General features: G+C 42.6%; 1 protein-coding gene across 1 annotated transcript in view; it reads right to left on the reverse strand.

The window, feature by feature from the left end:
* The window catches only part of C8A (complement C8 alpha chain), a 65,476-nt gene that overhangs the window by 12,086 nt on the left and 26,225 nt on the right, over positions 1 to 27,165 (reverse strand). The window contains exons 5-7 of the mRNA XM_082654031.1: positions 23,019 to 23,208; positions 20,395 to 20,595; positions 18,132 to 18,372 (exon numbers count right to left, since the gene is read on the reverse strand). Coding sequence (XP_082510157.1) covers positions 18,132 to 18,372; positions 20,395 to 20,595; positions 23,019 to 23,208 — 632 coding nt within the window. The remainder of the gene's footprint in view (positions 1 to 18,131; positions 18,373 to 20,394; positions 20,596 to 23,018; positions 23,209 to 27,165) is intronic.

Genomic DNA, 27,165 nt, shown 5'->3' on the forward strand with positions numbered 1-27,165 from the left:
TTTTAAGGGAGTATCAGGCAGCAAGTTTACCTGCCAGCCTTTGCATGAAACTGCAGACTCTATGGGGTCAAGGACTGGCATCTTATTCACCACTCTCTTGTCAACGTAGCAGCACGATGTCTGCCATGGGGGAGGAGCTCAGTGAGTATTCTCAGAGTAAATGATTGATGAATGAGAAAAATGAGTGAATAAATGAATGCCAAGAGTCCTTTGGTAAGGGCTTCTAATGGAAAGAATCTTACAAGTCAGGAATCCTGAATTTAAGTCCCAGTCACTCAGATGAATGGATAAAGAAATTATTATAGATATAATTATATATAATTTTAATACATAATTATTATATATAATATAAATAAAATATATAATAATTATATATAATAACAAATATATAATTATTATATATACAATTGTGTGTATATATGTATATACTCTCTATATATCCCACATATATACCCTATATATATATTCCACATATATACCCTATATATATATCACATAGATCCCATTTATATATAAAATAATTATTCAGCCTTAAAACATAAAGAGATCCTGCCATTTGCGACAACATGGGTGAAACTTGAAGACATTATGCTAAGTGAAATAAGCCATACCCATAAGGAAAAAAAACGCCTGATCTTACTTATACGTGAACTCTACAAAAGTCCGATATATAGAAGCAGAGAGGAGAACGGTGGCTGCCCGGGGTGAGGAGGTGGGGGAAAAGGGGAGATGCTGCACAAACTTGTAGTTACGTAGGAGGAATAAGCCTAGAGATCTAATGGACAGCTTGATGTCTACAGTTAATATCAATAATATTGTACTGAATACTGGAAATTTGCCAAGGGAGTAGATTGCAGGTACTCTCGTCATACGCACGTAACGAGAGATATGTTAATTAGCTTGAATGTAATAATCATTTCACTTTATTTGTATCAAATCATCGTGCTATATACCTTAAATATATACACATTTTATTTTTCTTAAAAAGTAAAACAAAACGCGTCCCAGTCCCTGACACCCTGTATGAGCTTAGAAAAGGCCCATGCTCTCACTGGGCCTCAGTTTCCCATTTATGGAGAGAAAGGGTTGGACTTGCTCGTCCTGAGTCCCCTTTCGGCTGCAGCCCTCTGTGCCTCTGTGCACAGCAGCTTCTGGATAACTCCGAGGTGAGAGTGCCCGGGAGAAGTGATGCTTTAAGCATCAGCACTCAGCGCCGAGCACAGGGTTTCTTCTGCCATTTCCGTTCAAGTACTTTTAATTTTTAGTGCACTACTAATTGAGGAAGATTTAGCATATCTAATTGTTTTGATTAAAAAACGCTTCAACCGTGATAAACAAAAGTGGATGAAAGGAATTCATGGGCAGAAGCCAGAGTGATTACTTAGGTGAGTGGTGTAGTGCTGCCCAATTAAAGTGACGGGCCGGGCCGATTAGTGGGGGCTGGAGGATGCCTGTGGAGTGATTATACTCATGAGGGGTCTGCAGACAGCCTGCCACGCGCTGCTTGGAGAAGAGAATTCCACCTTGATCTCAGCAGCACGGCTTGACTGCAAAGGATCGCCTCCCGAGGACCCTGAAGGAGGGTACCAGCCAGCAAGGGGAGGTCTGTGACCTGAGAATCATACAGCATGAGGGCTAAATTATCCTTAGTCACCTACCCCATACTTCTTATGTTTACTTGTGATGCCCTTGGTTCATAAAGATTAATTATCTTGCCCAAAACCATATAGCTAAAAAGAACAGTGGAGCTGAGATTCAAACTCATCTTTCTTGCTTAGAAGAATTAGCTAATTCTATTTATTGCATCAGACTAAATTCTGCTGAAAAATTTAGTAAGCATCTACTATGTACCATCCCAGGCATACCGTGTGTTGGACAAGGTAGACACTGTGAGAATAAAACTGGTATGAATATGATGCAAATCTAAATTACAAGGTTCTGGCCTTGAGAAGCTAGCAGGTGTGGGGCAACATAGTAAATGGAGACGGATTTGGGTCCTGAGAGTTGCTTATTTCGTGGAAGACAATTTTTCCACGGATGGAGTGGGGGGATGGTTTCGGGATGATTCAAACGCATTACCTTTATTGTGCACTTTATTTCTATCATTATTACATTGTAATATATAATGAAATAATTACACAACTCACCATAATGCTGACAGGAGGCAGAGCTCAGGCAGTAATGCTAGTGATGGGGAACGGCTGTAAATACAGATGAAGCTTCAGTCCCTCGCCCACCGCTCAGCTCCTGCTGTGCGGCCTGGTTCCTAACGGGCCATGGACCGCTACCAGTCCATGGCCCGGGAGTTGGGGATCCCTGGACTATAGGACCAGGTGGTGCTCTGCCAGGGCTCCACCCCATCCCATCAGCTCCTTAGAGTCAGCTTTGGACCAGATCAAACTGCCGTTTGTTTTAGACTTTCGTGCTCAGTAAACAGGAGTTGATGTTTGCCGAACCTGGCTACATATTGAGATCATCTGGAGGGCTTATTAAAAACACAGGTTCCTGAGCCCCACCTCTGTCAATTCTGATTCTGTATTTCTGAGTAATCAGCAATCTGTATTTTAAATAACTATCCCAGATGAAGCCTATGCAGTGCATCTGGGATGAGATACTGAGTACCACGGTCCTACAGAGAACCTCTGGTGGCCTGTCACAAAGCCGGCCTCCATACTAACCTAGTCGGTGCCTTTGTCAATGCCTTGGATATGGACTGAGCAGCCACGCTCACTGTATCTACCCAGAGGAAGAAAAAGAATCAGGGTCCAAAAAGCCCTCAAAGGGCTGATGGACAGACAGACCAAGCATAGCAAAATGGGACTCAGTTGGAAAAGTTGTAACATCCTGTCCTGGGGATAAAATACCAAGTGCATGAGCACAGTAAGGAAGAGAGCCAGCTTAGCCGGAGAACAAGAGAAAAGGCCCAAGGGTTTTAGATCACTTTCAGCTCCGGAGGGCAATGAAGCCAGGTGAAAATTATGATCAATAAAGTAAAGGCGGGGATAATCTCATTCCCTCTGCGCAGGTTAGAGAAACCCAGAACCTGGTGCCGAGTTCTGGGAGCCACACTTTTAAAAGGAAATAAGAAAACAGAACATTCACTGGACATCATCCAGCCTCTGAGAAGAAGGAAATCATGCCACGTGCAACAACGTGGATGAACCTGGCGGACATCATGCTAGGTGAAAGAAGCCAGTCACAGAAGGTCCAATACTGCATGATTCCACTTATATGGAGTATGTGAAGTAGCCGAACTCGTGGAAGCAGAGCATAGAATTGTGGTTGCCGGGGGTTGGGGGAGGACGAGGAATTGCTAATCAACGGGCATAAAATCTCCACTATGCAAGATGAGTAAGTTCTGGAGATCTGCCAGAACGTTGTCCCTATAGTGAAGGATTCGGTATTGTACCCTTAAACATTTGTCACAAGATTAGATCTCATGTTAAGTGTTTTTACCACAATAAGATTTAATAAAAGAAGAAAATGGGGAATGATTGAATGAGAATGAGCATGAGGGTGAACAAATGTAAAGCCAAATCCTTTGGGGAATGTTTGAGGGGATGCAGGATGTTTACCTGAACAAGAAAGGAGACGTTTCTCTTTAAGAGAGGTCAGTAGGATTAGATTCAGCCCTCCAGAGGGTTGTCTTGAGGAAGAGGAATTAGGCTTGTTTGTGTGGTCACAAGGGCAAGAACTAGGACCAAAAGGGCAGATACTACAGGGAGATAGATTGAGGCTCAGCTTAAGGTAAATCACCGCAACACTCAGAGGCCAAGGAGATAGGAGTTGTTTCAGGAGGCAGTGAGCTCCCCGTATCTGGAGGGTCCCAAGCAGAAGTTAGCTGTTTGCCTGTGAGTAGAAGCATTTGCAGAATTCACAAGATGTCTTTTAAGAGCTCCTCTAAAGCCAAGATTCTGAAACTTTAAGAAACACACCGGAACACTTGAGGAGCATTTGAGATCACTTGGTTACGTCCTTAATGATTTCTTATTGTGTTCCAGGTATCTGGGAAGTGAAGAGGGCTAAAGGGAGTGTTTGCTGTCAGTGAGCTTACAGCCAAGTGTGGAGACATGGACAGGTAAGCTGATAGTTGTTGTACTGTGTGTTGAGGACTTTGAAAGAAGGCAGCAAGCTCGGGGCAATCTTCCTTAGGGGGTCAGAGGAAGGATACCAGAGGCAAGTGTGAAAGGATGAGTAGGGATTAGCCAGACAAAGTGGAGAACATTGAGAGCAAAGGGAGGCCGCGTGAAGGCCTTGTGCCCCCAGCAGCAAGAGTCTGCTCAGAAAGGCCAACATGGTCTGAACTCCAGAGTGGAAAGGAAGGAGGTGCAAATCAGCCAGGGAAGTACTGGGAGACCCTTGGGGTCCTTCCCACTCTAGTGTGGTCCCCAGAGGAGCTGTTGTGCCCGCCTGGCAGGCCAGGAGCCCGGGGGACACGTCTCTGGCCACCATGTCTACTGCTTGTTTCACACCTGGTCTGGGCTGTGGTGCAGGTGTGAGAGCTGTCTTCACACCTCCGTGGAGATACTGCATCCATGTGGCTCTAAGGCAGAGCCAGGCAGCCTTATTTCTGAGGTGCCAGAATCAGCAAGTCTCTGTCGTTCCTCAGATGACAAGCATCAGGTGGAAAAGAGCAGGTGTGATGCATTATTTATCTCTGTGCAGCAAACAGATGCCATTTAGGTTGCTGCTGTGATCTGTGTGCTATGTTGCTTTGCTATGTTGGTTGCCCTCAAGGGAGAGGAAGAATCATATAGCCTATTTCATGCCATAACATTGGAAAAGATGATTGTTTAATCTGTGACTGGATGAGCTGGGAAGCGTTGGCTAACTTCCCTGCCCCCAGGTGCTTCTGTGTATCCATTAAAACACATGCTTCTCCACCTAGAAGGATGGGATAGGGAGGGTGGGAGGGAGATTCAAGAGGGAGGGGATATGGGGATATACGTATACATATAACTGATTCACTTTGTTATACAGCAGAAACTAACTCAACATTGTAAAGCAATTATACTCCAATAAAAATGTTAAAAAAATGCATGTTTTTTCCCAACCACCTGAGAATAATAGTACAGGTACCTCTGTGCCTTTGCATGTGCTGTTCCCTCTGACTAGAAAGTTCCCTTACCTCCTTCACTGAGTTTCTCCCACTCAGCTCTAGAAAACATTCCCTCACTCACAAGGGCCCTATATCTGTGTCCCCACAGTATCCCTGTGTGTCCTTCATGGTATCCGCATGCTTCCCTATAGCACAGTATTTAGCACACTATAGTAATTGTCAATTTCTTGGTCTGTTCTTCCAATTATCCTGCAAACTTATGAAGTCATCTCTTGGGTTTGCAAGGCTCGGCATGTAACAAGCCCCCAGAAGTGCTCAGGGATGGGCTGATTCCAACCCATCTAGACAGTACCTCTAAAATGTTTTGAGAGTCACAGGTCTTCTTTTGGGTGACAGTATAAATCATATCCTTGTAATATCTCATGCTTGATTAAGAGTTGATATTTTATAAAGCTCTTTCATCTGCATTATCTCATTGGAAGCTCACAATGGGGCTGGGAGGATTTACTCCTTTTGCAGGCAATCTGGGGTTGGAGAAGGCAGGAGCTGTGGTGGTTAAGTGTGTGAACTCTGGAGCCAGAGTTCTACCCTTCACTGGGAGTGTGGCTTTGGATGAGTGACCGAACCTCTTTGTGCCTCATGTTCCCCATTTGAAAATGGAGATGAAAATGGTTTCTATACATGAATCTCTAAAACTGGTGTCTGGTACAATTAAGTGTTCAACAAATCTTATTAGTTGTTGCTATGATTGTTAGGTAACTTGCCCAAAGTTCCATGACTAACAAGCCAGGAATCGGGGTTTGATGCCAGGTGCGCCGTATCCAAACTCGGGGCCCGCGCCATCTCATCAAGCCAGTCTTACTCTGCAGGAAACTGTTCATCATGGGCCATGAGTAGCAGTGGCCTCCCCAAACCCCTCATTCCACAAAGCAACTCAGAAAAAGGAATCCATGCTCCCAATGGGCAATGCTGGGGCTGCGGTCTCAGGTCTCCCTCCACCTGATAAAGGGCTACCTTCAGGGACTCTGACCCGCTAGATGATTTTGGTCATGATGGGAGGCAGCAGTATAGCTGAGGGCCAGGCTGTGAAATGGAAACTGCCTGAGGTGGAAATTTCCATGCTCACTTACTGTCTGAACCTCCCTGTATCACAGTTATCTCATCTATGACATGGGGATTTTAACACTGTCTACCTCATAGGGTTGCTCTGAGGGTTAAATGAGTTAATCCATGCCATGTACAGTGCTTAGGATACTCCCTGGCTTGAAACTAGCAATAATGGTCAAGTATTACTATCATTACTGCTGCCAGAAAGGCCACAGCATCCCTAGACTGGGCTGTTGTTTCCTGATTCTGAACTGGAAAAATTGGAGAATACGGGAGGCTGAGGAGTCTGTGAACACCAATTTTCTTAATCAACTTCTCTGCAGGATAAACTGTTCTATTAACTGAGAGGGAGTGAATGAAGAAGATGGAGGGAACAATGTCCACATCATGTGCTGGGCAAAGATTTTCCAGGCGTTATTTAATATTCACACATCGTTCCACAGCAAGTACAATTATTCCCATTTTAGAGATGAGCAAATCAAGGCTTAGGTAGTTTCAGTCACTTGCCCAAAACGATACAATAAGTAAATAGTAGAATGGGATTGAACCAAGGTCTGTGTCCAAAGCCCATTTTCTTCTTGCCACATTATATCAGTTGGGGAGAGGGAGCTAAGGGTGGTCCTGGGAGTAATTTTGACATTATCACACCTTTTTCTCCTTTCAGGCTGAGGCTGTTTTCAGTGATAGAGGTGGAAAGTCAAAATCAGGACAAATTCAGGAGGAGGGTGCTGAGAGTCTCAGTTCCATGTGTATGCAAGTGACTTAAGGGGGGTGGGGACAGAGCCAAGACACCAGGAGTCTGTCAGTCATTCAATACCATCCATCGCCGTGAAGCCTGGTTGTCATGGTAACTGGGGTAAAGCCTGGAGCTTGTTAGAATCTAGTGCCTGTCTGTTCAGGATGATTGGTTGGTTAGCAGACACAGCAAAAGACCTTTTGGGCCAGCCCAGACTACTTAGCCATGAGTATAAGACTCTTCACAATCAGGTTCCTGCCCACCTCACCATCCTCACTGTTCAGTCCAGCTGAGACTGTTTAGAAATCCACCCTTGATTCTTCAGAGTGTAAGAGAAGCTCCAGAGGACGCCCAGCACCTATGGGTTTAGATTCTGAACCAGCCCTGCCAGAAAGACACTGAGCCTCTACTGTGAGTCAGCCTCAGCCTGTGGACAAAACTCCAGAAACACATCATTCACAAGATGCACTATGGAAACAGGCAGTTGTAATAGTGTGATATACAGAGAGCTGTGTCCTGGGTACACGGAAGTATTGGGTCAACCAAAAGGTACGTTCGAGTTTTTCCATAAGATGTTATGGAAAAACCCAAATGAAATTTTTGGCCGACCCAATACCTAAGACAGGTTCCCAACCTGGAACTGGGGAGACAGAAAGACTGTCTGGAAAACCCTGTTTAAGCAGAGACCAAAGATGAATAAGCATTAGGCAGGTGAAGAAGAGAGGGTGGGGAGGAGAGGGGAGCAGTGTTCTAGGTAGAAGGAACAGCAGCAAGAAGAAAGTGAGTATGATTAAGTCAAGGGACCAGCATTTAGCTCAGTACAGCCTAGCCCCGCAGTGAGCAGTGGGCTGGAGGGTAGAGCAGGGCCAGTGCACGCTCCCTTGAAGGCTGCGCATCTGGTCCGGTGGCAGGGACCCTCCTGTCTCAATGTTCACCTTTGCGTGGCTCGAGCAGCTTGCCGTTCTGCAGCTTGTCATCCTCTCTGTGGCTCCCTGGAGGCCAACACTGACTCCGTTTCCAGGTTACTGATATCAGCACTCGTCCTGCCATAACCCAGCCACTGGATTGTTCTCACGTATGCACCGGCCTCAGGGGCAAGCCCTCTACAAAGAGTCTGGCCTTTGGGTGAATCACTCATCTCCTACTACTGACCCTCACCACTTGCTGCTTCAGCCACTCCCATGCAACTCTCTCCTCTTAGAAAGCTCCAGCTGCGTTCTCCAGCAGGCAAGCTCCCATTCCTACTAACGTCAGAAGATCAGGTGTGAATGTCTCTGGAGTCTAGAAAATGGGAGGGGAAGAAAGGGTGGGTTGCTCCCTCCTTTGTGCTTCTACTGTATTTATTTCTAGTCAAGCATTTATCGCATTGTATTATTCTTAGCCCCCAACTGACTGCACATTTCTCCAGGATGGGAATCTGTGTGTTTCACTCCTGTGTCCCTGGAAATCATAGGTTCTCTCTGAGTATTTACTAGGTGAGTGGATGGATGGATGGACGGGTGGAGATTAGATTATGAGAAGGGTTTTCCTCGGAGATTGTTTCCTGCCTGCTACTTTGGGGAAGAAGGGAAAATGCTCTGCTTAGAACCTTCCTGAAAGGGAATTGTCAGCAAACAACATCAATAATATATAAATGTGATGGAATGTATGAAAAATTTGAGGGACTTAATTTATACACCCATCTCATCCCAGTTACTGTCCATACACAGCTTAATCATCTGGGCTGCCTTTGTCTCGTTCTACTAAAGGAATAGAAAACACATAGCTCAGGGGCCCTTAATCCCTGCTCAGACCCATTAGGAATCCACGACTCTCCAGAGTGTAAGTAAATCTCCAGAGGATGCCCAGGATTGATGGGCTTGGATTCTGAATTACCCCAGCCGGAAAGATACTGAGGCTCTACCATGGGTCAGCCTCTGCCTCGGCTAGACATCACTAATTGATCAGTTCTTTCCGCCTGAGCCCATATCTGGTGTCACGGTCCTCAACTCAGTGGTCCCGGTAGCATTTGCTATTGAAACCACCTGCCATTGGTGGCTTAGATACATTTTCTGGCCTATAGGTCTTTAAGTTTCGCTTTATTGAGTGCCTTGGGTGCCAGCACACCATGCTTGTTCTTGGCTCTGTGAATGTACCTAAGCTTCGGAACAGACCGTCACAAGCTGGTCAGTTTAACCTTTAACAGTTCTCTGTGACAATTCCCAGTCAAGGGTCAAGCTGACCCAATATTGCCCTTAGGAGTGAATATTGAGTATAATACTCCGTTAGGTATTTTTAAAACCTGATTTATCCACTTTCAAAGCTATCACAAGCAGTTTAATAGTTTTTTAAAAAAGAAAATAAGTGAAATAAATATCCAGGGGTACCACAAGAAGCACTGAAGTTGGAATTAGAAATCTTCATTTCAAACCTTACTCTGCTTCTAACCAGTGGTGTCACCTTGGATGTGTCATTTATCTTTCAGTGCCTGGTTTTCATCATTTGTAAAATGGGTACAGCCATAAAACACAGCTCAAAGCATTGCCAGGAAGCTTAAATGGAATGAGATGCATGTAAGAACTCAGTATGCCGCCTGCCACAGAGTTAGAACTCAGTGAATGCTTGTTTTTTTCATCTTCATTTAGATAAGCTGTTTCATTACATGAGACTTCACACACCTACCTTGGCAGTTATTACTCACATCTGCCTCTGCCTTTCCCCCTTGACCACCTTCCTGTGATGGTTAATTTTATGTGTCAGTTTGACTGGGCCAGGGTGTCCAGATACTTGGTCAACATTATTCTGGGTGTTCCTGTGAGGGTGTTTTTGGATGAGATTAACATTTAAATCGGTAACCTGAGCAAAGCAGATTGCCCTCCCTAAAGTGGGTGGACCTCATTCAACCAGCAGAAGTTGTGAATAGACAGAAATCTTACCGTCCCCCGCGTAAGAGAGGATTCTTCCTGCCTGACTGCCTTGAGCTGGAAAATTGGCTTTTTTCTTGCCTTCGGACTCACACTAAAACGTCAGCTCTTTCTGGGTCTCAAGCCTGCCAACCTTCAGACTGGGACTACACCCTCAGCTCCCCTGATTCTCAGGCCTTCGAAATCAGACTGGAGCTAAACCATCAACTCCCCTGGGTCCACAGCTTGCCAAATGCAGATCTTGGGACTTGTCAGGCTCCACAGTTATGTGAGCTAATTTTTTTTAATAATAAATCTCTTTACATATATATGTAAAGTGTATGGAGAACCCCAGCTAATATACTTCCTAATGCCTTCATTATGGCTATTGATGATTTTCCCTTTATTTAAAGTGATTAGATACATGTCCACAGTCCGTGGAGCACACTGGGTTCAGACAGTGTGTCTAATGCGTTTTTGACTACCCCCAAAAGTAAGCAATACATTTTAGATCATGACCCAGCCCACTGACATCCAGCTGAAATAAGTTGCAATACTTAACCATGCTTTGTGTGATGCTCTCTGAGGATTTCCCTCTTAGTGTATTCTATTTCATTTTGTTGAATGCTGGTCATGACCCACTAAATTTCTCTTACAATCTGCTAATGGGCTGTGGCCGGCAGTTTGAAAAATCCTAGGTAAAACATCTCTGAGGCATTACAGCGTGTTGGTTTACATCACAGGTTCTCACGTGGACGTCTGGCTCCACCCATAATAACAAGATGACCTCGACCTTGCACAAGTTATTTAACATTGCTGAGTTTCAGTTCTTCATTTGTAAATTGGGGATTATAGTATCCTCTTCCCCAGTCTTTCCTGAGGATTAAATGAGATAGTGCATTTAAAGTGCCTAACTCAGTGTCTGCCACATAATGAAATGTTCATTAACTGTTGGCCATCTTACCAGTGCTGCTAGAGTCTAAGCCCCTGGAATATAGTATCAGAATGAATGACAGAAGTGTGGGGAAATGGTGTGGGACAATACACAAGCTCTACATCAGAAGACCTTAGTTAAAAACTAACTGAATCATGTTGAGCCATTTACTTTGGGGCTTTGGACCTCAGCTTTCTCTCTATAAAATTGGGAAAAATAATAATATAATTCCTCAGAAGCTATTATGAAGATCATCTTCAATACCAGATGTGAATGATTACATTTTACCAACCTTAGGAGTTTTTATATGTAAATATATTTTATTAGAACCAGTTAATTCTAAGTACAGTGAATAAAAAGATAATTTGTTAATCCATTTTAGGTAGTAATCAGTTTGGTTGTCCTTTAATAAGTCATCCTGACTATAATCAGATGATTATAACAGAGAAACCCCATTACCTTCTATATGAGATAAGGGGACCCATGTTGGTAACTAGACAGTGCTTACCATGTTATGTGGGCTTAATAAATGTTGAATGAAAAACTGAAGGAATGAATAAATAGAGAAAAGGAAGATGGAGGAAGAGAATGTAGAAGTATAATTGATATCAGCTTTAGTGAGATTTTAGTCATGTCGCTGTGACTTTTTCTACCCAGTGTGTTAGGTGGTAGACCAGTTGGCCAAGGACCCCAGCTAGAGGGCAATGACCAGTAACTGGCTGAATGTACTGTACTCTCACTAGAAGGATCTTTTCCAGCGTCACTGTTATCTGGCAGCCATCAAGGGGAGGCATAATGGAATGCAGGCACTGATTTAGGCAGAGTTGTTACCACCTTGAAAGATAGTGATGAGAATTCAAATTGACCTTGATCAATGGGAGGAGCAGTCCCTCCAAAACGGGATGAAGCTCTAGAGAAAGAAATGAATGACTTTGATTTAAAAAATGGGCAGGTGGGGGAGGAGGCATGATTGATGAGTCTCCAAGTCTACAGCGGAAATATTGCCCACTGCAGGCTGGACATGATGATAATGATTTCCCTTCCATTTGAACAGTGTTTCAGAGCTGACCAATTGCAGAGCCCTATGAGATATGTTGTCTTATTGTCCCCACTTTACAGATGAGAGGACAGTTAACATTATAGAGTTAATAACTGGAAAGCAGGGAATAATAAATATGGTAATAGTAACATCAACATAGTGCAGCAATAATAGGTACCATTTTTAAACTCTTACTCTATGCCAGGCCCTGGGCCACCTGATCACACAGACTGTTTCATTTCATATTCATAACAATCCTATGAAGTATTACTGTCATTGTCTCATTTAGGGAAACAGGAAACTGAGGCATGAAGAGGTTAATTTGCCTGAGGGTCACATGGTTGATAAGTGATGGAGATGAGATTTGAGTCCAAGGAATCTAAATTAGAACCTTGTTCAGCAATTGATGCTTATCGAGTGCTCATTAGAGCCTGAGCATTACACTAAATATTTTCTGTAGATAAGTTCACTTATTCCTCACAATTACTCTATCAGTTAAATGCCATTAATACCTCCAGCTTAACAGGTGAGAAAATTGAGACTTAAAATGATTAAATAATCTGCTGGTAATCACACAGCTAATAAGTGACAGAACCCATATTTTCAAACACTAAGCTATCCTAATATCCTGCATTAAAGGGAAAGCTATCTGCTTAAACACTTATCATGCAAGATGTACTTGGAATTATTCTCAAACAAATCCTTGTTATCATTCCTATTTGGGTCTTGAAAAAACTAAGGTTCAGAGAAATCAAGTACCCTGATCAAGGTCATACAACTGTTAACTAGTAGAACCAAGATCCCCACCCAGATGTGTCTGACTCCAAAATCTGGATTCCTTGCTACCATCTGCCGGCATATTTTTTCATTCCACAGTCCTTGATCAAATGATATTTGCTACTTACAATCCCACCTAAAACTGTAAACCATAATAGTAACTACCGTTTAGACCGTGTTTTATTTATCACGTGCTTTTTAGAGTCAATTCTCATAAGAGCCTTTTGCAGTAGTTTATTATCCACACATTAGTTATGGGAAAACTGAGACCCAGAGATTCAAAGTTTTAGCTTTTAAATGGCAGGACCTACATGAAAAGCAAAGACATCTTTGTAAAAAGAACTCTTTTTACTACCGCGTTGCCTAATGGCTTTTATATGGGGCCATGAAATGCTACTGGCTTCTCACCAGCAGAGCATCAATAGAAGTCATGTTTTGTTAAGGTCTTTGCAGAGCCCTTTCAATATGGCCCCAAACTATAGAATCATGAACTTTTAGAGCCTTGAGGGCTATTAGTTTACTTTCTATTCCATGCATGGTTTCTATTACAGCATCCCTGATGGAGGTATCTTATCAGATTTACTTAGATTCCTTAACTGCTAAGAAACTCTACTTCATGTTGCATGTTGAGAGACATCTCTCCCAGGAAGCTGGCCCTCCCAGGCAAACTCATCATGTTCTTCTTGCCCTAATGTGTGTGTGTGTGTGTGTGTGTTAGAAATATAATGTAGAACGAAAATAATGTAATGTAATGTAATATAATGTAATGTAAATATAATGTAATGTAATGTAATATAATGTAATGTAAATATAATGTAATGTAATGTAGAAGGAGTACACCTCACAATTCACACCCAGGCCATCTGCAAATTATCTAAACTCTGCTTTCAAAATATGTCCCTAATCAATCATATTCTTTCATCTCCATTCTTTATTCCCTACCTGGATGTCAACAAGAGTCTTCTAACTGTGCTCCCTGAGTCCACTCTCAACGCATGTAATCTGTACTCTGTATAGTATTGGAACGACCTGCTGACACAGAGATTAGACCCTGGCAGTGCCCTGCTGATAACCCTGCAGTGGTTTCCCGTTTCACTGCAGACATGGTCCATACTTCTTACCATGACCAGCAAGACGCTCTGCAGCTTCTTCCAACCTCAGCTCCCTCCATCCTCCCCTCACCTGCGGGCTTTAGCCACACGTTGCTTATTTCAGTTCTCAAACATGGCAGGCTGTCCACTCTGCCCAGGACATCCTCCCTCTTTCTTGTCTTTGGAGTCTCCTTCTGAATCTTTTGGACCTTATCCCAGTTAATCCCAGACACTTTCCCAGATAATCCTAAACTAAGTGATTGTCTTCTCCTTCTCCTCTCACAGTTATTCTCTATTTCTACGACCTGTTCATTTTCTAGCCAGCTCTTATCACAGTTTGCAATTTTATATGTATCTATTCATTAGCTGACTCAACAGAAGTTATTAAGGCCAGGCACTGTTCTAGGAGATGAATATATAACAGTGAACAAAACATATGAGACCCCTGCTTTCATGGAACATGCATACTAGAAGGAGGAGGTTGACAATAAACAAAAAGGCATGTGAGCGTGGTAATTACAGAATATATAGTGATGTTCTGAGAATTAAAATAGGGTGCTATAACAAAGAGGGACTTGCCACATGGTCAGAAAAGGCCTTTCTGAAGAGGGGGCATTTAAGTTGAGATCTGAATGATTAGAATACAGCTATGCAAACATCAGAGAGAAGGATAGCCCAGACAGAGAGAATAGCTAGTACCAAGGCTGTAGGCTAAAATAAGCTTGCTGTGTTAGAGTGTGAGCGGGACAGCAACGATGACAACAACAAGAAAAGAACACAGAGGAAGAAAGAAAGGAAAGAGAAAAAAGAGAAAGAAAAGAAAAAAAGCCATCATATTCTAGCAGTGGCCAGATGAGAGGTCATAGTTGTTTGGACCAGTTAGATGGTAATAGAGATGTGGACAGATGCCACGTATGCTTTAGAAGTAAAGATGACAGGTCTCACTGATGAGGGGCAAGAAGTAAAGGAGGAACCAAGGATGACATCTGGGGTTCTGGCTGTTTATTTAGTTTCCTCCCCTAGACTGTGAGCTTTGCAAGAACCGGAACCATGTCGATTTTGTTCACCTGGCACATGATACAAACTCAGTTAACATGGTTGATGAATGCATGTCTGAACGAACAAAACTATGGAAGAATGTGCAGAGGAATATCAGGGCAGGTTTCAGGGAGGTGGGGCTGCCCATACAAGTTCAAAAGAATGAGTTGGAATCTGTCAGGTTGGCAAGACAGGAAAGTGCTTTGGAGGCTGACAGCACAGCATGTGCCAAAGAAGGCAGGAAACGTACATGAATAGAATGGTGTCACTGAAGTACTTGCCCTGTCCTAGGTAAATTATCAGCTCTGTAATAGGGCCAGACTCCAGAGCAGCCAGATGGTGAATGCACTATTCTCTTTGTCAGATCTTTATACAAAGACAAATAATAGGAGATCCAAAGAAGGGATGAAGGAGAAAAAAAATCTAAATCCAGAAATTCAAGCCCCAATCCATACTGTTTCCTGTAGAAGGTAGAAAGCTCTCAGCAGCAGCCCTTGAGGAAAGTCTAGGGTCCCACTGAAGTCTAACATCACCTCCCCAACATCCAAGACATCCCCTGATTTTTGATGGATGGTTTCATGCTCTCTTTGGGGGAGAAGCATTTTATCTAAAGAACACATTAGAAGAAAACAGCCTTGTGCGTCCTCTGGGATGAACCCATAGAGAATCTGAGGCAAACCCAAGGACAAAAGATCCCCCCAGAGCAAACCAGCCCATGTGTTCACTTAAATCATTCCATTCCAAGCTCAGCTCTTTGAGGACATGAATGTATACCACACGGGGTATTTCTTAGAAACAAGCACTTGATAGAATATAAATATTGTTAAAGTCATTAGATCAAAGATACACAGAGAGAAAAAAGACATTGAAAAAGAGGAGAGAGAGAGGGAGAGGGGAAAGGGAGTGAGAGAGAGGATGAAAAAGCGACAAAGAGAAAATTAGACAAACATCAAACATAGAGAGAAGGGTGTGCATGATTCTATTATTTGTCAAAGGGAAAGAAGGTAGATGTTTTTGTTCTTTGTAGGTTAATATGTAAATGACATTCTGATTTATTAGCAGTCTCCAGCAGATGAGGTGATGATTAGCACATTTCCATATTTATAGAAAAGCAACACTAACCTTCCGGATTTATAGAAAATCAGCTCTTCCCAAATAGCAAATTGTGCTATTATCGACATATGGTTTTCTATAAACAGAGCTGAGGTAATTATCCCTGGGACAATTCGTTAGTGGGCTCCTTTTGAATATTAACCACATTGGAAGCCCATTTCTGCCTCACAGATTTTAAAGAGGAGGGGCTCGAGATACCCCAGGCAATTAATTAGTAATCCACCACCAAAGACGGAGCCTAAATGAAAGGGTCTACCACAGCCATGTGGTGGAAAGACCCCATGTCCAGGGCTCTGACGCCAGCTTCCTGCAGCCCTGGGCCAAGTAATTAACTTCCCTAAGGAGCCTCAGCATTTCTGGGGCTAAAACTAGAATTACACTAACCTCCAAATGTTGTCAAGAAAATTAAATGAGAATGTATACAACAGTCCTGGAACTTAGTAAGTACTCAGCAAACGTTAGCTCTTTTTCCTTCCTCATGTTTTTGAGTGACTCTAAAAAGATCCACTTGAATTAACTTTTTCAAACTCTTTTTACACTGATCTCTCCTGAACTATTTATTTTGTATCATGACCCTGTCCATGTGTACATGTCTTTAACTGGCAACATTTTCTTGAAGCAATAATTTATCTTCACTACCTACAACCCACTATGATATTTTTTGTTCTGTTCTGTGTTGTTCAAAATGTTTGTGTTCCATACATTGATATCAAGACCTACTATTGGAGAGACACAGATGTAGAGAACAAATGTATGGACACCAAGGGGGGAAAGCAGGGGGTGTGGATGTGGTGCTGGGATGAATTGGGAGATTGGGACTGACATATATACACAATATGTATGAAATAGATAACTAATAAGAACCTGCTATATAATAAATAAATAAATAAAATAAAATTCAAGAAAAAAACCCCGTAAAGTTCTCCCACTCAAAAAAAAAAAGACCTACTGTTGGGTTTCAATCTGCAGTTTGTATTGTGCTACAAGATGTTAAGGACCGTATTTAGATTTGCTCACCTTTGTATCCCTAGCACAAACACATAATAGATACCCAATAGATATTTGAATTATAAAAGAATGGATACATGAATAGATGGATGACTTAATGAATGACCCTAGCCAGGAATCTCAGTTAATGCCCGCTTTCAAACTCCATGTCTTGTTTTGTCCGCTCACCCTGCATTGAGTGCTAAAGAGGTGGAAAGTTGTCAGACATGATGCTTGCTTTCAAGGATCTTGCTGTCTAGATTAGGAGAGAAATATTAACATTTGGAAAATTGTTTTTAAAGACTAAGCAGTGTGGAATGGATATGAATGTGTTGAAGGAAGGAAGTGGCCAGCCTGGGCTGGTGGAGTCAGGGAGACTTCTTGAAACTTGCAAGTTGAACTTGGCTTTGAAATATGGATACACCTCTCACCCTTCTACTCAGTCGTTGTCTGGATCTGTGGTTCTCAAACTGTATTAAGCATCAGAATCACCTGGAGGGCTTGTCAAAACACACTGCTGGGCCCACTCCCAGAGTTTCTGATTTAGCAGATTTGGGATGGGAGCCTGAGAATTTGCATTTCTAACACGTTCCCAGGTGACACTAATACTGTGTGTTGGAGTCCACGTGTTGAGAACCACTGTTCTAGCAGTTTGGAGTGAGACCATGAAGATTGTTGATGTCAGTGTTAAGGAGTTTAGACTTTAGTTTAGCCAGTCAGGATATTAAGCAAGGAGGTGATGTCATAAGAGCTGTGAAGCAGAGGATCCTTCTAGTGGCAGTTGTTGAGAATGGATTGGAAGGGGTGAATCTTCCCTTAGAGACCATTTAGGAGATGATGCAGTAGTAAGTGAAAGATGGGAACCCAGCCTACCATTGTAGGAGGGGATGCAGAAGAAGGGATGTTGACAAGAGCTGCTCAGGAGAGAGAACTGAAGGGTCTTAGAGATCTACAGGGGTGAAAGGGAAGAAGGGATCTGGGATGACTCCAAGTTTCTGTCATCACTGACTGATTGGATGGCAGTTCCATTAACCAAGAATCTATATTTAAAATGTTTTAACATTTTAAATAGCAAAACCCCAGAGATCCTTTATTATTGAAGAGGTAACTATGGTGCAATAGAAAACACGTGGTTCTGGAGAACCAGACAAGTCTGAGTTCAAATTCTGTTTGTAGTGCTTACTAGCAAGTCATTTCACCCTTTTGAACCTCAAGTCCCTGTAAATAATAATACTAATGCTACCTTATAGAGTTGTCATGGAGGCTAAATGAGTTCATGCGTGGCTGACAGTCAGTGCCTAGAAAATTTCAAACCATGTCTGGCGTACGCATCGAACACTGCGTGCATCAAGCATCCGCTCTACTTACCAACTGTTTCCATTCTTTCTTTGTTAAGCACCAGGATATATTCATAAATGCCACCCATCGTTCCAGACGTTATGTAATGGGTGCCGTAGTCATCGATGAACTTGGCGTACATGCCGTAATGGTACTGCTCTGGAAGTTCCAGTAATGACTGCAGCATAACTTCATCCAACATGATATTCTCCCTCCTCATCTTGAAATGAGCAGTCTGCACCTTTGTGAAAATTCTCATGAAGGTATATTTCTGCCAGTAACAACAACCGCCATTGAATGAAGGAAGAGAACAAAGAGAGTATACATTTTACTACATGAGATCATGCAAAAGGGCAGTATTTAGTACCTGTGGGAAATATAAATATATTCACATGTAACTGTATGAACATAAATACATATAACAGAGTATTATTACATTTTGCAAACACATATTAGACACCAGCCTGGCTTCTTCTCCCGCGTCTGCATCTCTGTTCCCACTGCCCCTGTCCAGGTCAAGTTCTCATCAACTTTCGCTGGGTTGGTGACTACAATGTGTTTCACTGTGCTCCTCTCCTCTGTCCGGCCCCCAGTCCATTCTCACCTCCACATTTCTCCCTGCTCTAATTAAAGCACTGCATTATGCAACCTGCTACACAAGTGTTAGGTATCCATTAAAAATTAGGCTTAGGAATATTTTGATGACATGAGGAAATGCCAATATCATTTAATTTATTAAACAAATACCTTTCAGTGCCTACGGTCACATGCATTATGCTAGGTGCACAGGACATGATCTTGAATGAGATAGGCCCCTGCCCTCATGGAGATTACATTCTAGTGGTAGTCTTGTACTGTTCGGTAATCAAGAAAAGCAGGATCCACTGGACAGGGTGAGGTTGGATTGGTTTAAGAGGAAGGGGGTCATGTACGAGCCTTACTTGCAGGGAATGTAAACCTTGATCCGAAGTGATAGTGAAAGTTGGAAGAAGCCACCTGCTTTTAGAAAAGTCCACATGAATCTGTGACAGTCAGATCTCAGAACAGTACTTTCCCTTCAGTAGCTTATTCATGGCAAAGCTCCAGAATGTAATTTATATATATAAATTTTTTTAATTTATTATTTATTTTTGGTTGCATTGGGTCTTTGTTGCTGTGCATGGGCTTTCTCTAGTTACAGTGAGCAGGGATTACTCTTCTTTGAGGTGCGGGGCTTCTCATTGAGGTGGGTTCTCTTGTTGTGGAGCACGGGCTCTAGGCATGCGGGCTTCAGTAGTTGTGGCACACAGGCTCAGTTGTTGTGGCTCACACGCTCTAGAGCACAGGCTCAATAGTTGTGGCGCCCAGGCTTAGTTGCCCTGCGGCATGTGGGATCTTCCCGGACCGGGGCTCGAACCCGTGACCCCTGCATTGGCAGGCGGACTCCCAACCACTGCGCCACCAGGGAAGCCCTGTCATTTATATTTGTTGAGGAAGTTAATTTTTATAACTGTATTTTCATCATCCAAAATAATGTTTTGAGCCCTAACTAAATCCCCAGTTCTGGTATCAGTGTCTTGAGGCTTTTGGTAAATTTCTGATCAATTCAGTGAATATTTCTCCAGCTCCTGATTACCTCTCCATCCTCATCACTCCCTCCTTTCCCTTCCCACCTGCGCTTCAGCCAGCGGAAGTCCTTTCAATCCCACATTTGTGTGAGGCAGTCTCTCGTCTCCAGGCCTTTGCACGTGCTGTTTCCCAGACCTAGAGCAGCCTTCTGTTAACTTCTGCCCCCTTTCATCTGGACAACTGGAACTAGTCTTTAGATCTCAGTTTAGACAGACTTCCTAACTTCCTCAAGGGTGCACTGTCTGACCTCTCCGGATAATAGGCAGTTAATGGTAAATGTTTGATGAAGAAATGAAAGATTCATTAAGCAGGCCAGCCCTCCCATCTACTTGGAAAAGCCGGGCTTGCTTTAGAATTCTTCCAAGTCTGGTTTAGAGGGCTTGGCTGTTTCTCTTTAAGACATTACCCTTCTAAGTATTTCCCTCTGTGCTCCAGGTAACCATGAAAAAGGATGGGAAAAGTGATAAGAGTACTAGTCTTATGGTGCAATTTTATTCCCTTTGTGATGATTCTGCGTGGGAAAGCGTAAGAAGAAAAACAAACATGATTACTACTGATCAGACATGTCCAATTACACAAGCAAATGAAGGTTCAATTACTAGTGTACTTTTCAATGCAGTTAAGGTAATACGTGTTCAGCATAGATTATGGAATACTGTGTGACACGGGCATTATGTTTTAATACCTTCTGATTATACTTGCTTAACATATTCAAGACCGAACTGCCTCGTGACCCAGATACACCTGCAGTCACAGTAAATGGGCTGCGTACAGGGCCCACACCAATGGTCACTCCAGCCGACACAAACTTGTCATTTTTCACTTTAGAATAAAGGTGATTTGCATCATCGTAGGACTCTGAGGAGACTGTAGTATCTGCCAGGGCCTGAAAAGCATCACATAGATGTTAGCCTTGTGCACTAGCGTTATATTCCAGTTCATACTTAATATTTAAATCTTTGCTTTGTAAAATATCCGAAGTTTCAGATTATTATAAATAACTCTTTTAAAAGGCTATTCCAAATTGATACGAAAATACAGAAAATTCAGCAGTGCTTAGTATTTAGTGGTACTGCTAAAATATTTATTTAAACACACACACACACACACACACACACACACACACACACACACACACACGATTCTGATAAAATGCTATATTGTTCTGAGCATGCATTTCTTTCCAGCGGGCTTATCCTTCTTGAACAGATGGTTGCTTGGCTCTGCAGTGGAGAGATACAGAAAGCCATGTCTAGGCGTGGACCTGGGAGGAAAGGGGCAAAGGCATGCAGGTGGAGATAGTTCTAAGCAGAGGTATGCTTAGGGACCACCCACAAGTGTTTGATTATTTCATTCCAGGATTGCATTTCTCTGCTAGCTTGACCTGAGGCGTGGTCTCGTGAGCCAAGGAAATGAGGGATAGGAGCCTATGAGGGGTTTGCTCTGTAATCACGAGAGCATGTGTTGAGTTGGAGGCTCCATCAGTTTGGGTCCTGAGAGTCTGTGATGATGAGAGTTTCTTTTCCACCTTAGGAAGGATGAGTAGAATAAGTAGGGCATTGATGCTTTAAAGCACTGAGATTTCAGAATCCTTTTTGCCACAGCATAACCTAGTCTCTCTTGCCTGACACGTAGGCCCTAGACTGTCCTCCAGTTTAGAAAAATGACACCGTCTATGCCTTCCAGCTCGTAGACGGAGCCTGATGGCAGAGGTGGAAGTGGGGTGGGGAGAGCCAATTTCTTTTTTTTAAACTGTAGTTGACTTACAATATTGTGTTAGTTTCAGGTATACAGCTTCAGATTCTTTTCTATTATAGGTTATTACAAAGTATTGAATATAGTTGCCTGTGCTATACAGTAAATTCTTGTTTATTTTATATATAGTAGTGTGTATCTGTTAATCCCATACTCCTGATTTATCCCTCCCACCCCCTTTCCCCTTTGGTAGCCCTAAGTTTGTTTTCTATGTCTATGAGTCTGTTTCTGTTTTGTAAATAAGTTGATTGGTATTATTTTTTTAGGTTCCACATATAAGTGATATCATATAGTATTTGTCTTTCTCTGTCTGGCTTACTTCACTTGTGCGATAATCTCCAGGTCCATCCATGTTGCTACAAATGACAACATTTCATTCTTTTTTATGGCTGAGCAACATTCCTTTGTATATATTCAACACATCTTCTTTATGATGGACCTTTAGGTTGCTTCCATGTCTTGGCTCTTGTGAATAGTGAGAGCCAGTTTCTTAAAAACAGACTCAATAAGCCTGGCCTTATCCTCTGTCAATATTTTTCTCTTGAGAAACTTGGGGGAGGGAGGATGTGACTAGATAACTGTTCAGAGTACTGGCATCCTATCATCTCTCTCTATAGATAGAATGTGGATGACTCATAGATAGAATTTGCATAATCTAGCCTCCCTTCTAAAAGATGTATAGCCAGGCTTAGTTCAGATAGATCTGGATTTAAATCTTGTCTGGGCTTACCTACTGAGCCTGGCGCTTTATCCCTCTAAGTCTCTGGGGTTTTTAATATCTAAAATGGGCCAATAATAATATCTGATGCATCGTCTTGTGATGAGGGTTCGGTGGGAGAATTTGTGTGAAAATAGAAGAGCTGACACATGGTAAGCCTCCAGTGAGGTTTGCTGTGTAGACGGCTTACCCAGAGGGTGAGGGGTGAAGAAAGGAATGGCCAGGCTCTGGAGCTTGTTGTGAGCTACAGGGTGACCAGGAGACTGCAGAATTTTAAAGAGAGAGACTCTTAGGGATCATCAACAGTTTGCAAGCACTTTGCAATAGCGGAACCCTTTCTTCCAACAAAATCATGGACAGAAAGTCAAGAGATGAAGGTCACCAGTGAGGACCAGCTCCCGATGAAGCAGGAGCACAGTTCTCAGAACCCCCAGCCACCTCCTCTCCTGCCCCCACTTTACATCTTAATAACCTGGGCCCGTGGAGGGGCAGTGAGCTGCTCAAGGTCTGATATACATCTATTCTAATAGAGTCAAAACCTGGAAATAGGTCTTCTGACAAGCAGCCTAGAAAATCAGGCCCCGAATCTATTTTATTGACTTAGGACTGGAGCCGAGATCTAGCAGGGGCTGGTCCCATTTACAGTATGCGGCTCACTGGCCCTGCCGTTGCCTCTTCAGCACTAAGCATGCGTGAGGGCAAGTGCAGTGGGACCTTCAGCCACCAGCAAACCCCACAGGAAATAAGGTCTTCCAAAGCAAGGCAGCTATCTCCACCAACAGCTTCCCCTCCCTGCACCCACCCAGTGGCCTGTGAGCACCCCTGTTCAGACTTACCTCAAAGTGGTACTTCAGGAAATTGTAGGGTTTCCGGAAGTACTTCTCATCATCTCCATAGTAGAGACGCTCACAGGTGGGGTCGTACCGAAGCTCTCTCCATTCCCCGTTGTATACGGTCTCACACTGGCCCCCATAATACCTGACATCGTATACGCTCTGAGTTTCTTTCTGGGTCAGGACATTATACCTAAATTGAAAAGGCAAGCAGCTTCTGGGAGAGAGCATTGGAAGAGCAGAGATAGCACAAAATATCCTCTGGACCATGAGTAGCTGGTGGGCTGAGCAGCATTTCTCAAACTGTGTTCTGTGGAACCCCAGATTTCCTTGAAGTACCTTAAGGGCCACTTTGGGCAACAATGGGAGACTGAGTGGACTGGGCCTGGGCCCCCAGGTTCCCTTAGACCAGATCAGCCAGACAACTCCGTTCAGCATCTATAACAGTGCTCCCACATGGGAGGCACCTCTAAATATTTGTTGAGTAAATTGAAGAAGAATATGCATGATTATCAAGAGTCCAAGCACAGGAACCAGACAGTCTGGACCCGTTTCCTATCTCTGCCACATCTAGCTGTGTGACCTTGGGCAGATCATTTAACCTCTCTGTGCCTCAGTTTAATCATTTGTAAAAAGCAGCTAATACTACTGCCCTCACAGAGTTAAACAATGAGTTAAAACAAGTAACAGTACTTAGCATATATGAAGTGTTAAATAAATGTCGCTGTTGTTTTTGTTAGTATGATTTCAGAAAAGGTTTTGCTGCTAAAAAATAGGTTTGAAATATTGGGTGTAGTTCATAGTGGTAAGCTGAGGATCTAATCCTCAGAAAGGCCTTGGCGTGGAGGAGGCACAGTGTGGAGGTCAGGGAGACGCCTGCTTAATTTCCAGCTCTGTCATTTACTAGCTGTGTGACTTTGGACACATTCTAGAAACTTCCTGAAGCTCATTTTCCTCATTTGAAACACAGACATAGTAAAACTACCTCTCCTGGGTTTTGTGAAGTCTAAATGAGAGTATCAGAATAAAACAGAAGTACAGTTGATAGTAATACTTCTTTTCCCCTAGCCCAATACCTTTCCAGAAATATTTCCCATACTTTCCTCTCTGGGCTATTTCAGATCTATCTGCCCAAGTTCTCTGTTTTAGGTCATGGATGGCTTAACCATATTTAGGTAAAAATCATGTGAAACAGGTGAAAATCTGCTTTAATCTCATACAAAGAGAAAGTTAACCGAACAAATCATTGAAAGTTGGCTAAGAGTTATAAGACCTAACAATCTAAGCCTCATATGTTGTGGATAATAAAATGATTGCTTGTCTTTGCCTCTCAAACTCCTACTCAGCCTTTAAGACCCAACTCAAATGTTGCGTCCTCTGTATTGCCTTCTTTGATTATCCTGGACAGACGATTGTCCTTCCTCTGTGTTCCCATGGCATTCAGTGATCGCCTCTGGCGTGGCATTTGTCATGTTCATTTATGTCCTCTGTGAAAGGGCACAAAGGCAGATGAGCAGGGGAAAAACTGTGAATAAAACCTACTTCAAAGGAATAAATGGATAATTGTAGAGCACCTGGCATATAGTAGAAATTCAATGTAAGTTCACTTCCTTCTTCTCTTCCTTTCCGCATCTCTTTCTTCACATTAGTGGAAGTGATGTAATAATAGCTATGATGAATTGAATACACACTATACCAGACATTTAGCATACATTAACTTTCAACCTCATGACAATTTTGCAAATGCAAAAATTGAAGCTCAGAAAAATTAAGTACCTTGCCTATAGTCATAGCTGGATTTTTTTCCTAGATTTTTTTGGGCACTACAATCTGGGTTCTTAGTCTTTACCCTGCAGTTTCTATCTTTCCCCCTGTGGAACATGTTTCTGCCTGTAGCTGATGAATACAGGCCCTCTAATGGGCCAAAGAAAAACTCTAAAGAACAATAAGCCCTAAGATTGTAATGTAACCTCTAACCGTAAGTAAATCCTATGTATATTTTAAAAATGTGATTGCAGAAGCCCCAGTGAAAATACAGAAAGACATTCTACTTTTCGGAATTTAGAAATATTCACACATGGGTATAAAATTATGTATGTAAGAATGTTCATTGCAGCACTGTCTATAAGAGAAAAATGGAAAACAATCTATCTTTCAATAGGAGGTAGCTAAATAAATTATATAGTTATACTATAGGAGAATTGGGAAATCTTATTTTATTTTTTACAAAGGGCCAGAGAGTAAATACTTTAGGCCTTGTAGGCTACGTAGGTTTCTGTTGCAACTACTGAACTCTTCCACTGTAGGGCAGAAGCCTGTGTTTCAATAAAACTTTATTTAAAAATAGACAGCAGGCTGAATTTAGTGTTCAGGCCATAGTCTGCTGACCCCTGTTAAGGAACACTATGCTGCCTAGAAAAAGACAATAGAAGATATGGGAGGAAAATCTTCAAAATATATTATTAAGTGAAAAAAGCAAGTTATGGACAATATGTAGTCTGATCACATTTATGTAAAATACACTTATGTCTGTAATGCACAATACACCTGATAGGCATACCTTCCATACAGTGTATGTTGTCAGTGCATTTTTACATGATTGCGAAATCATGTAACAGGGGTCAGCTCTAGGGAGGGAAGAGAGAGAGGGTGAGTGGGTGGGAGCAGGTGAGGGATAGTGAAGGAAGAATTTCAGTTTTTACCTCAAATAGGCATTACTTCTGTAACAATAAATAAAAATTAAAAACTGGGAAATGCCTAAATTAGAAAAAATAAGATATCAGGAAAGGCCTCTGAGATCTTGAGATGAATGAAGAAACCACCATAATGTCAGCTGCTGGGAGTGGAGCTGGGCCCATTCTACTGGTTTCAGTGTTAGGTGTGGCAAAGCACACGGATCAGCAAGTACCTTTGAAATCTCCTGATTGAATCATATGAGAGCAGGGTCATGGTCTGTGATATTTTTGTCAATTATGAGGGAATTGTTTTTCAAGTCAAAACCTCAATATTTCATGCTTGTAGTCTGTTTATCCCACAGTCACTTTCAAAATCAACAAGAATCCCCTTTTATTGGTGTTAGAGGCTGAAATATGTTCTCCCAATATTGTATGTTGAAGTCCTAACTCCCAAAACCTCAGAATTTGACTGTGTTTTGGTGATAGGATGCTTAAAGAGGTAATTAAGTTAAAATGAAGTTATTAGGGAGGGCCCTAATCCAGTAGGACTTGTATCCTTCTAAGAAGAGGAAGTTAGGACACAGCCATGTACAGCAGGAAGACCATGTGACGACAAAGGGAGAAGACGGCCATTCACAAGCCAAGGAGAGAGGCCTCAGAAAAAGCAATCCTGCTGAGACCTGATTCTGAGACTTCTAGCCTCCTGAGAAAATAAATTTCTATTGATTAAGCCACTTAGTTTGTGGCACTTTGTTATGGCAGTCCAAGAAAACTAATATTATTGGTCTAAAAGAAACAGGAATTTGATCATCTTTTCATACGTGTGTGTCTACATGCATTTACAGGATTCTGTCCTACCTTGTAGGAAATCTTATTTTATTTTTTTTAATTTAAAATCTTATTTTATTTTTTACAAAGGGCCAGATAGTAAATACTTTAGGCCTTGTGGGCTGTGATCTGAACGTAATTAAACCTCAATGAATGAGAGCTGCATTTTACAGCACCCACACCTGACCCAGAGTGGGCTGCCATGTGGCTGGGACACTGGGTGATGAGTACTGTCTCTCTCTGTTTCCTCATCTGTAAAGGTCCAGTTGGTCATATTGATTTGTTTCACTGCAATCAATACTCAGTGAGAGGCTGTTATGGGGAAAGCTCTGACATAAGGGCTGAGGAGATGAAAAAGATGAATCAGAGCAACCTCGGCCCTCAAAGAGTTTATACTCAAGTCAGGGGACAAGGCCCAAAGCAAAGTGTCAGGGAACTAACAATACCATGTGTCACTATGAGTGTGGCCCTGTGCTGGATGCTGGAGAAGCAGAAAATGATGAGGACCCCTTAGCTTGGGGAACAGATGTCTCTGCCCTGTTGGATAAATCCTGGGAGAGTAGGACACACAGGGACGCTGGGAACAGTAGGAGGGGACTAAGCCAGCCTAGACAGTGTTGAGAGGAGGGGAGGGGGTGTCAAAAAAG

The sequence above is a fragment of the Grampus griseus genome, assembly GCF_964374135.1.
Source record: "Grampus griseus genome assembly, chromosome: 1".
Taxonomy (NCBI): Eukaryota; Metazoa; Chordata; class Mammalia; order Artiodactyla; family Delphinidae; genus Grampus; species Grampus griseus.